This window comes from Elephantulus edwardii, unplaced genomic scaffold, assembly GCF_000299155.1.
Source record: "Elephantulus edwardii isolate Elephantulus edwardi_28Jun2011 unplaced genomic scaffold, EleEdw1.0 scaffold00041, whole genome shotgun sequence".
In the NCBI taxonomy this organism is placed as follows: domain Eukaryota; kingdom Metazoa; phylum Chordata; class Mammalia; order Macroscelidea; family Macroscelididae; genus Elephantulus; species Elephantulus edwardii.
Window position 1 is genome coordinate 3,219,496 of NW_006399791.1, and position 13,376 is coordinate 3,232,871.

Here is a 13,376-nt window from a genome sequence, read left to right on the forward strand (position 1 = left end):
GGGGAAGAAGAACAAACTGGGGAGGAGGGTAGAGAGAATGGAACAACAATGAATGAATGAAAACCCAAAATCTCTGTATATGTTCATTAAAACTAATAAAATTTAATAAAAAATAAAAGAATCAGCTAGCTGGGGGAAAAAAAAAATCTGAACACAGAAGCTCCATATGACCCAGTTATTTCACTGTTGGGAATATACTCAAGGAAATTAGAACTGAGACACAAATGGAAATTTGTACACCAATATTCACAGTAACATTGTTCCCAATCACAAGAACATGGAAACAGCTCAAATGTCCAACCACAGTCTAATGAACTGAGAAATTGTGGTTTATGATAGAATACTGTGCAGAACTCAGGAGCAACAATTTTGAAAATTACTGCATAACTTGGGAGAGACTGGAGAACACTATGATGAGTGAAATAATTCAGCCTCATAAGGACAAATATTGCATAAGACCATTCGTGTAAAATAGATAATTAGTACAATATGTGTAGGAGCTCAAGGGAGGAAGGGAGGGAAGCCAAAGGGTGAGGATAGGCATGGGGGGATCATGGGGTCACACAATTTGGTAGGTAGAGGGAGGGGGTTAAGGAAATGGGAAAGATCTGGTGGGGATTTGAAAAGACGGGGCAATGAAGGACATAGTTCAATGGTGATTAATTTTATAAAACACAGTGTATGGGAATGATTAGACATATGAAACACAATGTATATGAATTTTGTATGCAAATCAAGATAAAAAATAAAAATTAAAACAAATAAATGTGGAAGAGAGTTTTTAAAAGAATTTTTTTAAAAAATAATTTTTTAAAAAATAATCATTACTACCACAAGCAAGTAAAGTTTTGTTGGAGGTAATAAGAAAATAGTTGAAGCAGTACATCAATAAGGAATTATCAGAAATTCAATTCTGATTCAGAAGAGGACATCAAATGAGGGATATCACTGCTAATATCAGGTGGATATTGGCTGAAAGCAAAGAATATCGTAAAGATGTTTATCTGTGAAAGGCATACGACTGTGTATGTCATAGCACGTTATGAATAACACTGTGAAGAGTTAAGAATTCCTAAACACTTACTGAGCTCATGGCAGAACCTATATATAAACCTAGAACAAGGGGTTACTGGACAGTTTAAAATCAGGAAAGTGTGTATCAGGGTCGTTTCATTTCATTATACTTATTCAACCTTGTTGTTAATCAAATGATACAAGAAGCTGGATGAGATGAAGAAGAGTGTGGTATCAGGATTAAAGGAAGACTCATTAATAACTTGGATTAAACATTGAATGCAGATAACACAACCTTGCTTGCTTAAAGGGAAGGGAACTGGAAGCACTTATGGCACATAAAGATCAAATACAACTGTCATCAGTGTGGATTATCTCTCATAATAAAGAAAACAAATATCTTCACCAGTGAACCAGTGTGCACCATTATGATAAACAGAACTTTCTGAAGTTGTCATTTGACTTCACAATCAATGCCCATGGGAGCAGCAGTCACAACATTTAAACAAGGTATTGCACTGGGAAAAAGTCTGCTGCAAAAGACTTCTTCAAAGTGTTAAAAGCCGGTGTGACCCTCTGGGAGCTAAGGTATGCTTGGCCGAGGACATGATCTTTACAATTGCCTCATAGGCATATGAAAGATGGACAACCATTAGTAATACTTGAACAAAACTGATGTATTTAAATTATGGTTTTGGTAAGACTTATTGAATACACAAGAAAACACACACACACACACACACACACACATACACACACACACACACACACATCTCTTGACAAAAGTGTAGTGAGTATGTTCCTTAATGGTGAGGATGGTGGGACTTGTCTGATGTACTCAGACATGTTAGCCAGATGGGTCAGTTCTGGGAAAAGACACTATGGCTGATAGAGGGTCAGTGAAAAAGAAGATCCTCAAAATGAGGTGGTTTAACATAATGGCCACAACATGAACTCAAACATAGCAATGACTGTGGAGCATGTTTCCTTCTGTTGCACAAAGGGTTGCTAGGAGTCAGGGCCTCATCACAGCAAATGAAGTGTCACTGGTAAGCAGTCGGTTGGCAATCTGATTCTCTTCCTTTCATAAGTGCCTTGCTCCTTTTTTTCAGGATGCAAATTTTTTTTCTTTTTTCTTTTTAACCTTTAGTATATGTTTATTGAATTCAACCATTCTGGGCCAATTTTCCAAGGTACATGGTGTGTTCTTTCAATAGGATCATTCCAATTTTCTCTTATTTATAGTTTTCTTCTGTTACGTTGTTTGTTTTTCTTCTCCCAGGACACTAATTATTTATATATTTGATGGATTTTATTTCCATCTTTTATATCTTTCATTTTCCCCTTGAAGCCTTTTTATTTTTCTTGGATTGATTTTCATGTTTCTCCTTCACTTTATTTCCTTTGTTGTGCTTTTTGTGTGTCTACTCAATTCTCGGGTTTTCTCTTGTATTGTCTATATCTCTGAGCTTTAAAAATGCATTTTGTGATTCTGTCCTGAGCCTTGTCCACTAGCTTTTGACGCTTTCCTATTCATCTTGTTCTTTTTGGCTTTTATGTTTCAGATTTAAGTTTCTATAGTTTTCTGAATTTCTTCAGCTCATTTTATAAGAGTAAGCTACATTTTCATTTACCTGAACTGAATTTGCATCTTGTTGGTATACTACTGATGTATTTTATCTTATAATACCTTTTCATGGGAATTGGGTTTTTGTGTGACTGAGATATTTCATTCAGCATAATGTCCTCCAGCATCACCCATTTTGTATACTACTTCAGGAGTTCTTTGTTTTTCAGTGCAGTGTAGTATTCCATTGTGTGAATATACCATAGCCCTTCTAGCCATTTGTTTGCTGATGGGCACTTGGGTTGTTTCCAACTCTTTGCTATTGTGAACAAAGCTGCAATAAACATATATCTGCTTGAGTGGCAGTTCTAGTTTCTTTAGGGTATATTCCCAGAAGTGGAATTGCTGGGTCAAATGGTATTTCTATTTCCAACTTTTTGAGAAAGTGGTTGCACCATTTTACACTCCCACCCACAGTGAATAAGGGTTCCTGTTTCTCCACAATCTCGCCAGCATTTATTACTTGCTGTTATGTTAAATTTTGTTATTCTTACTAGGGTGAGATGATATCTCATAGTTGTTTTGATTTGCATCTCTCTTAGAGCTAGGGATTTTGAACATTTCTTCATGTGTTTGGTTGCCATCTGAATGTCTTCTTTGGTGAAGTGTCTGTTCATATCCTGTGCCCATTTTTCAACTGGATTCTTTTCCTTTATCTTGTTGTGGTGCTTGAGTATTTTATAAATTCTAGATTGATGGCAGCAAGATCTCCATCTTCTGCTTCTGCAATGGTTCTCCTTAAATTTGGCAGGATGGTAAAACGGACCAATCTCCATGTTAAGTGTTCTGCACATCTTATTTCTGTGGTCCCACCTAAAAGATACAGTTTACCTTATTTATATTATTAGGACACTACACAATCACCTTGGAGGAGATATAAACATCTCATATTTATACAATCTTGCCCAGCCACGTGACAGTAGTTACAAAGATCATGGCTAGAAAGAAAATGATGTAATGATGTATTTCATAGCCCCACAGTTTCTTTAAAGCTGAGCTCACTGGGATATAAATTGGCTCTCTGTGCTTCGTAGTGTTGAGGTAAGCAATGGTGGAGTAAGTAAAATTTGCTAACTGAAAAACTGAGATGCAAGGCTGTGGCAACAGGCATATTCAATTTAACAGATGATTTTATAATTTTTTTTTCTTTTGTTCAATGAGTGTTCATCAAACATCAAGTGGGATGCAGGCATGGGAAGACATGGTCCAGGTTTTCTAGAAGCTACAATCTAGGAAGGAAGCAATGAATTAGGAATATTCAGGGTGTACATGTATGTGTGTGCACAGATCAAAGAGCTAAGATTTGAAAGTATATATACTGAATGAGTCAAAATATAAGAGTAAATGGTTATATAAGTTTAAAAAGATATTGTTATTCAAGTAGAAGAGTTGTTGTCTAAATAGTGATTCAACTCATTGCCACGGAAGTAGAACGAATTAATACCTAGTTGGAGCTAGCTGCCACTCCATTTGGTTTTCAAAGCTCACACAGGAAGAGACTACCTATCTTTCTCTTGGAGCTGCTGGTGGGCTTGAACCTCTAGAGTGAGGCCTTTGTGTTAGCAGCACAACTTCCTATGGACTATGCTACCAGAGCTCTCTACATAATCATTAGAAATAAGAAACTAATAATTAATGCCCTCAAAGAAAGATTAAAGGTCAGGTTTTAAAGTAGTCCTTGTGGGTGTGAATATTCTTTCATTCACTTAGAGAATGCCTGGCTAACGGAATACAAATACTTCTCATTTGATCCAAAGACTCTGGATAAAGGCCAAATTCTAAATCACACATGATCAAGAAAATGAATCCAGAGATTATGTATTTGCTGATCCTGCCAAATGCCAAGTGTAAAGGGGGGAAAAATGGCCTTAGAGAAGCCCAGTTAAACTTGTTGGATTTTGTAAAACAAGTAGAAGTCTGGAGATTGAAATTTCTTGAGGATATTTTCATCCTAAATTCCATCAAAGCTTAAGCTGTCTCCTTATCAGTAAGATTGAATGTAATTTTGCTTGAGTGTATGAATGTGTAAATGGTTCTTTTAATTCTGTTGTGTACTGCTGAATGTTTCACAACAAATTCTTGGGAAAGAATCTCAACTGTGACATTTGCCAAGTCCTGTAATGTAAAATCTCTCATTATGATGGATGTCAAGCTAGCAACATAATGTCACTAGTGGTGGAGTTGGGAAGAGATACCACAGGTAGTTCTTCCAAGCTGGTATGAATTAACTCCACCACAGTCCTGTTTTCATGAATCACGATTAATAAGGCTCTCGAAAACTTAAACTTTACATTTATAAATCCACTTATCCTTGACATATTTTGCACTTTACTTTGCAAATATTTGCATTTATAGGCATTTTTTCCTTTTTATTTAAAATGTGAATATTTTCAAAAGAGATCTATATCTCTGGATAGAGGATCTCTATGAGTTGAAATAAGCTCACTGGCATTGGGATTTTGTTGTTGTTGTTGTTGTTTGTTTTGGCCACCTATATAAGCAAACATTCTGCTCTTATAATTTGAAAAGTCATGAAAGAGCTAAAGGTCCTTTATTTGCTTAAGACTTAGTTTAGATGAAAAGAATCAAGGAACGCTAATGAACCAATGAATGTACAAAGCTCAAGCATGCCATGAATAGAGCTAGTGTTGGGAAAGGGGACCATTCCAGCCTTAGGCCAAGAGGCCTGGCCCAGTAAAGGACAGAACTTCTGGCATCACTCCCCAGTCATTCTGCGTCCAGAGTTGGAAGGCAGAACCACAAAATGGACAGCTGCACCTAAATGAGCCATCCCATGGCAGAAGGAGAAGTCTGGCAGGAAGCTTTAGGGAAAGAGGGTAATTTGGTCCAAAGGCCTCTGCCAAAACAAAGACCTTTCAACCAAAAAGAAAGAAGTTGAAGCAAGTAGAAACTCAAACTGCTCTGCAACATGTTCTGCCCCTGAGTCTGAGCACCAGATTATGGCTTTCAAGGCCAATGCTGACTTCATGTTCTCTCTCTCTCTCCCTATCTCTTTATCTCTCTCCCTCCCCCTGCCTCCTTCTCTCCTTCTTTTTTTTTCTCTCTCTCTCCCTCCTTCCTCCTCCCTCCTTCTTTCTCCCCCCTCCCTGTCTCTCTTTTCTCTCTCTCCCACCTCCTCTCCTTTTCCCTTTCCCTCTCTCCCTGCCTCCTTCCCTCTCCCTTTCATCCCCACCCCATTCTTTTTGCCAGGTATAGATGTCCTGGAACTCTACTTTTGGGAGCTGGAGGATGTCACAATTGAGCTCAGGCTGACCACCTGCAGTGTGTCTACATTTGGCCTTTGGCCTAATGAATGGCTCTCTTGGAAACAGACTAGCCTCAGTGTAACTGGGGTAGGCGTCTCTTCTGTATACTCTCTCTAGTTTTATTAACAAAACTCCTTCTTATAAACAAGAAATCTGGGATGTCCTGGAGGCCAAAGGATGCTCATAACATATCACAAGAGTTTGCTTTAGAATCTGCTTAAATGTCATCTTGTAGATGTTAAGAAGGACTGGAGCAAAAGGCTAAATAAGAAATAGTTAAATGTTGTTGTTGTTGTTAATTTCTGTTGAGTCAAGCATGATTCATAGTGACCCTATGAACAAAAGACCTGAAGCTTTTCTATAGCTATAGGCATTTCTCAAAGTTCATAGTTTCCACAGGCATGTTGTTTAGGAATTGGGTACCGTTTCTGCTTCCAAACCTGTCTTAAACTGGGAGCTCCACCAAACACTGTCCATGGGTAACCATAATGGTATTTGACACTCCAATATCACAAGGTTCAGCATCACAGCAATCCTAGGTTACCTAAGTACTGCAAATTCACAGAAGAGTGCTGTACCACTTAGAAGAATGTTCTTCCAAAATATAATAACAACAACAGACTTTTAAATACTAAGGTCCTCCACAAGATCTTGTTGACTCTAAACAAGAGGTTTAAATAAAAAAAACAACCAATATAATATGTTGCTGTTGATTGTTGTTATGTGCTGTCAAGTTGTCTGTGACCCACAGTGACCCTATATACAGCAACTCTGAACCCTTCCCTGTCCTGAGCCAGTCTCACTAATTCCGACAAGATGTAATAAAATAGAGCAGCCAACACCAGAAGAAACCCTTGAATACCATTCTGAGGAATATCAATTTGATTTTGCAGGCCAGAAGACCTACTTATGATAGTTCAGTGGTAGAATTCACATAAGAATCAGGTTCTATTCCTAGCCAGTACATCTCCTGCACAGCCACTTCCCACTTGTCAATGAAGGAGATGTGTATGTTGTTACTATGCTGAAGGAGTTTTAACAGAGCTTCTAGATTAAGACAGTCAAGGAAGCAAAGCCTGGTGATCTACTTCAAAAAAATTCACTAGTGAAGACTCTATAAATCACCACGGTCCCATCCGCAACCATCTGTCAGAAGGATGAAGTTCTATATCATATGCATGACGTCACAGAATCAGCATAGACTCAATAACAAGTAGCAAAAAAGCCCTACTGGAGATTCTGAACAAGAGACATGGCCCCCACTAAGGGATCAAATGATTTGGATATAAAAGAATGACACAGAATAAAGAGAAATTGAATGGAACTCTACTTTGCCTGACATGGAAACTTAGACAACTTATTCAAGCTATTTGGGCTCCATTTTCCCCAGGAACCCAAGTTCCCTTAAAATACCAATGAATGTGATATGATGTAATGATATTCCACAACACAATCTAAGGTGATTGACTAATCACTTGAAATCATACCAGTGTAAGGTAAGTCCTACATTTTATTATGCCTGAGGTTTATATACAAAAAGTAATACAGACACAGAGGCATATGCACTCATATCAAGGAAGGTGGATGCTATGTGAGTATCATCTTCAATCAAGGAACCTAGGAACACTTAAGACAACTCACAAGAAAGGATGAGGCTCAGTTGAGATCCTGATTTGGATTTTCAGTGTTTAGGACAACAAGGAATTTCTGTTCTTTAAAGTCATCATCTTGAGATGTTTTTGCTGCAGCAGCCCTAAGACACTAAGATATCAACTGAAAACTGGAAGTAATCCATCTTTTACAGGGCCTGGGTTAGGGAATCTTCAGGACTCTGATATTGTTCTTAATAACTGTCATTAAGTCAATTACAACTCATAACAATCCTATTAACAATAGAGCAAAACTTTGCCCTATTCTGAGCCATTCTCAAATCCACTGTTGTAGTCATTGTGTCAATCTATTGAGGGTCGTCCTCTTTTTTTCTGGGAGTAAAGGTCACCTTAAAGTTTAAACCCTTGGTGCACTTACTACTCAACCCTGGTCCACTCCATGATCTTGTAGGAGCCAAAACACAAAGTGGTAGAAATACTGTAACCATAAAGTTCTGAACTAGAGCCCCAGTGGTTGATTGTTGTTTACCATAGAGTCAGAACCAACTCGTATCTGACCCTCCTGTGGGTTTTCAATGGCAGAAAATCACATGGGAGGAGATTGCCCATCCTTCTCCCGCAGAGTGGCTAGTGGTCTTGAACACATGCCTTTGGGATTGCAACACAGCTTCTTGCCACTAGGCCACTAGAGCTCCAAATTTTAGATAGCTAGCTAGCTAGATAGATAGATGTTATTGTTGTTAAGTACTGTCGAGTCACAGGCCACTCATAGTGACCCTATGAATGAAAGTCCTGAACACCTTCTGTATAACTTTTTGTCCTTTCTCCAGGTTCATAGGGTTTCCCAAGGCAAGCTATTGTGGAAGTGGAAGCCGCTCCTGCTTCCAAGCTTGTTTGAATCGGGAAGCTTCACCAAACACTGTCCACCATGGGTAACCATTCTCACATTTGACTCATCAATATCACAGTGTTGGGCTTCACAGCAACCATGAGTTACCTCTGTACAGCAAGTGGACAGACCAGGGTTACACAACCTAAAAGAATGTTTCACCAAAAACAGTTAAAGGCTGGCTGACTTCCAGATTGGAGGGAGACTCCCGTCCCCAAGCCTCGTGAAGGCTTTTAAGCTAGGACCTGGAGCAGGCTTCGCAGGCTCAACCCCACCCTTACTTACCTTTACTCTAAGGGTCAGGACTGCCCATGCAGCTTTGATAGCCAAAAGGGACAGTAACACAAAACACAAAAGACCCCCCCAAAACTATATATATATATATAGTTGTTGTTATTTACTGTCGAGTTGGAGCCAATCCATAGGTGACCCTCCAGTGGGTTTTCAGAGACAGTGAATCACACAGCGGGAGATTGCCCATCCTTCTCCCACAGAGTAGCTGGTGGCCTCAAACTGTGTGCTTTTGGGATCCTTCTCCCACAGAGTAGCTGGTGGCCTCAAACTGTGTGCTTTTGGGATTGAGGTACAGTTTCTTGCCACTAGGCCACCAGACATAGCAGGAGTGGCATCCACTTCCCAAACAACATGTCTCCAGAAGCCTATGAATGGTGATAGTTATAGAAAGGCTTCAGCCTCCTTTTTTCCCCCCATAGGATCACTATGAGTCTTGTTCAACTCAAAGGCAATCAACAACAAAGTTCAGAATGGCCCTTACCTGTGACCAGTCTCCCACTGTGAAATGTGGAGGGCAGTCTGTCCTGGCACAGGACTTATGTGACGATGCCTTGTGACCCTGGCACAATTCATCTGAGAGATTCAGAAAGCTTCCATCTGTCAACAGCTGCCGACAGGTGACTCTTCGATTCTGGGTGCCACCACCACAGGTCCTGGAGCACTGAGAAGAAAGGAGGAAATGATCAGCGAGGTCCATGTGACCTAGTCTATGTGAAGACAGCACAGTGCTATCCAAGTGTGTCGGGCCAAGTAAGCCTGTCTGCTGTACCTGCTGCCATTCTTCAATGTGCCAGCCTGGAGGGCAATCGAACTGATTACATGCTTGCAGTGCATGAGGCTTCTCAGCTCTGCATTCTTCAGGAGGGGCAAGGGAGTCCCCAGGGTGCAGGCAGTGGACATCCCGGGTCTGGATGCCAACACCACAGGTGGCTGAGCAGGGTCCCCAAGAGCCAGTGTGCCATCTATTAAAAAAAAAAATAAGAGAGGAGGGTGAATTATCCTCTAGGATTACGTAGTACAATCAGAGCATGAACAATTCTAAGTTATTATCTTCTAGAATTCACATTCTATAGAGAGATTTTGGATCAGGTACACGGTTTATGTGCTGTAGTGCAAATCACAAGATCAGCAGTCCACTCGAGGGCATGTTGGAAGAAAGCAGTGGTGATCTATTCCTCAAGATTCAGCCTCTGATAAACTTAAGAACAAAGTGCTATCTGACACACATGATTATGAAGACAGCACAGGACTGGGTAGTTTTTCATTCTATTGTTATTAAGGCCCTTGTGAGTTGGGAAATTGTATGCATGCGAACGTCAGACAATAAACAAGGAAGACCAAAGGAGAATCAAGGTCTTTGAATTGTGATGTGAAGAGTATTGAATATTCATGCATGGATTGCCAAAAGAACAAACAAATAAATGTGTTTGGACAAAGCGCAACCAGAGTGCTCCTTAGAGGCAAAGATGGTGAAATGTAAATATTTGGTTATGTCATCAGGAGAAGCAAGTTCTTGGGAAAATATATCATGATGGAAAGAGCAGTGGTCAGAAAAAGAGGAAGACCCTCAGTGAGAGAGATTGGCAATAATGGTCTTGAGCGTGGCAGAGATTGTGAGGGTGGCACAGGTTGATTTATTGTTTACAGGTTTGCTACCCGTCATAGTGGATTCAATGGTTCTTAACAATAACAATGATTTGGAGCCAAGTGGTCAGTAAACACTGACACATACAGAGTCCTCACAGGGAAATTCAACAGCAACTGGTTTCATTGTAAGGATCTGAGGGTTATTGTGTTTCTCTCAATGTATGAAATTAAAATATAGAAATAGTAATGTTTAAAACACGAAATGTCAGTGAAGTGTTTAAAGATCTTACCCATTTGGAAAGGTCTAAGAATGACAAGAAGCAGGGCTCTACCAGGCTTGCCCTATGTCCCATACATCAATAGTAAAATTCTGATTTTGTTTTCAGTAGAATCCCAAGGCGAGGATGATTTATATACGTGTCAAAAGAAATTTTAAAGACTTAAAAGCACACTTCAGGAACTCTTCTGGGCACCTGCATTCATTATTTGGAATGTCCCTAAGAAAATTCTTTTATGTTAGGGTTGGATTTACAACATACATATAATGTGATTCATTTCCAATAAGATCTTGGAAAAAATCAGGTTTTCTCATGAAACATCTGTAAAAATGGAAAACCAATGCAGCTGCTTTTGATACATATTTCCAAACTGTCTTCAAGGAAGATTTTCCTAATATATGCTCCCACCAGAAAAATATGAGAATACAGAGATTCCCACACCCAATTCCAACACTGGTGAATATTTTTTAAAAAACTTCTGCATATCATATAGGCAAATATTTGTATATAATGCTTATTTTAATTCATAATTTGTTATTATTAGAAAGCATGGATTTTTACCTCAGGTGGTTTGTAATAGGAATTTTGTTTTTACAAAATTAGATAAAAATATCCCTAAATGTTTAAGAATAAAGTAAAAAAAGGTAAAGTAATTGTTCATACACATAATGCTAGCAGCTATTAGAATAATAAAAATATTGTGTGATTATTTGCATAGGAGTATGTTGATGATATATTTATTTTTTTATAAAGAAGTAGATGATAAAAGATCTTGTGAGACATAATAATGATTTGTGTATTTATTAACACAGACATAAAAAAGTCTGTACAATGATACACTAAAATGTTAGCAATGATAATCTCTAGGAGATTTTCATTTTTTTTTAATGCTTACTGGGGATTCACTTTGATTTTTCTTATGTGTAGATGATACAACCTTGCTTGCTAAAAGCGAGGAGGGCTTCAATAAGTTATTGCAGAAGATCAAAGATCACAGCTTTAATATGGATTACATATGAACATCAAGGAACAAAGATCCTCACCATTGGGTCAATAGGCAACATCATAATAGATGAAAAAAAGACTGAAATTTTCAACAAATTCTCTTGCTTGGATTCACAATCAATCCCCCTGACATCAACAGTCAAGAAATCAAAAGACTTGTTGCACTGGGAAAATCTGCTCTCAAGGACCTTTCCAAAGTGCTCAAGAGTAAGACTAAGGTTCAGCTGTTCTAAGCTATGGTCTTTTCAACTATGCATCTGAAAGAGAAACTGTGACTAAAGATGACAGAAGAAGAAGTGATACCTTCAAGATTTTTTGTTAGAGAAGACTATTGAATATCCCATGACTGCCAAAAGAAAGTGCTACAAGGGTGCTCTTTGGAGGCAAAGGTGGTGAAGCTTCATCTCACATACTTTGGGCATGTTGTTATGAGGGACTAGTCCCTGGAAAAGGATATCATGCTCAGAAAGGTGGAGGGTCAGCACAAGAGAGGAAGATTCGCAGCAAGATGGATAATACAGTGACTGGGACCGTTGGCTCATGTACATGAGAGACGAGGAAGGATGGCCCAGGATCAAGCACAGTTCAGATTCATGTGCACAGGGTTGCTATCAGTGATAGTCTATTTGACAGCGTGCAGCAAAAACGTCAGAAAAAAAAAGTTATCTGAAAAAATAATATTAATGTTTATCTAAAAATGACTTCTAATTTTCCTTCTATATAAGACATGCTGAAGACCTGGAAACATAGAAAAATGTAAAATACACCATGATATATGTTTATAAATGAAAGCAAGATTTTATTTTTAAAAAAACCAACTCGCAATGAAACTATAATAATTATAAATATTTGAGGATCGACTAGAAGATTTAAGTATGTGTAAGGCAACAAATGTTAGATCTAACTGATAGAAATAAAATTTTAAGATTTTAAAAATTGAAAGATATTTTCCTAAGAATACTAGCATATCATGAAGACAAACTTTACTGGTATATTTTAAAATATTGGTGGAATAGATAACTTTTTAGGAAACCATCTCAGGAACAGGTTTGAGGCCTTGAGCACCAATGAGTGTAGACCAAATGAGCTCTGGGAGGATATCAAGAAAATCGTCCATCAAGAAAGCAAAAGATCATTACAAAGGCTAAAGAAGAAGAAAAGACCAAGATGGATGTCAGATGAGACTCTGAGTATTGCATTAGAGCACCGAGAAGCCAAAGCTAAAGGAAGAAATGAAGAAATCAAAGAGTTGAATAGTAAATTTCAAAAGGCAGCTCGGAACGACAAAGCAAGAGACTATAATGAAATGTGCAGAGAGCTGGAGTCAGAAAATCAAAAGGGCCGGACTCGCTCAGTGTTTCAAATTCAAGCAATGGGTGGCAAAGATAGTCTGGGTAGAATGTTAAATGATCCAGGAAGTATAAAAAGAAGATGGAAGGAGTACACAGAGTCACTGTATCGGAAGGATTTGGCTGACACAGAGGAATTTCATGAAATAACATATGAGCAAGAGCCTATGGTGATGAAGGAGGAAGTTCAAGTTGCTATGAAGGAATTGGCAAAAAATAAGGCTCCAGGAGTTGACAGCATACCAATTGATTTATTTCAACAGACGGTGCCCTGGATTGCTCAATAAGTTGTGCCCGGAAATCTGGAGGACAGCCAGCTGGCCAACTGACTGCAAGAGATCGATGTTTGTTCCCATTCCAAAGAAAGGTGACCCAACAGAGTGTGGAAATTATTGAACAATATCATTAATATCACATGCAAGCAAGCTTCTGCTGAAAATTATCCAAAAACGTTTGG

At 38.7% G+C, this 13,376-nt stretch overlaps 1 protein-coding gene across 1 annotated transcript in view; it reads right to left on the reverse strand.

Moving 5' to 3' along the window:
• The window catches only part of ADAMTSL3 (ADAMTS-like 3), a 313,622-nt gene that overhangs the window by 131,247 nt on the left and 168,999 nt on the right, over nt 1-13,376 (reverse strand). Inside the window, exons 13-14 of the mRNA XM_006885199.1 lie at nt 9,470-9,662; nt 9,182-9,361 (exon numbers count right to left, since the gene is read on the reverse strand). Coding sequence (XP_006885261.1) covers nt 9,182-9,361; nt 9,470-9,662 — 373 coding nt within the window. The remainder of the gene's footprint in view (nt 1-9,181; nt 9,362-9,469; nt 9,663-13,376) is intronic.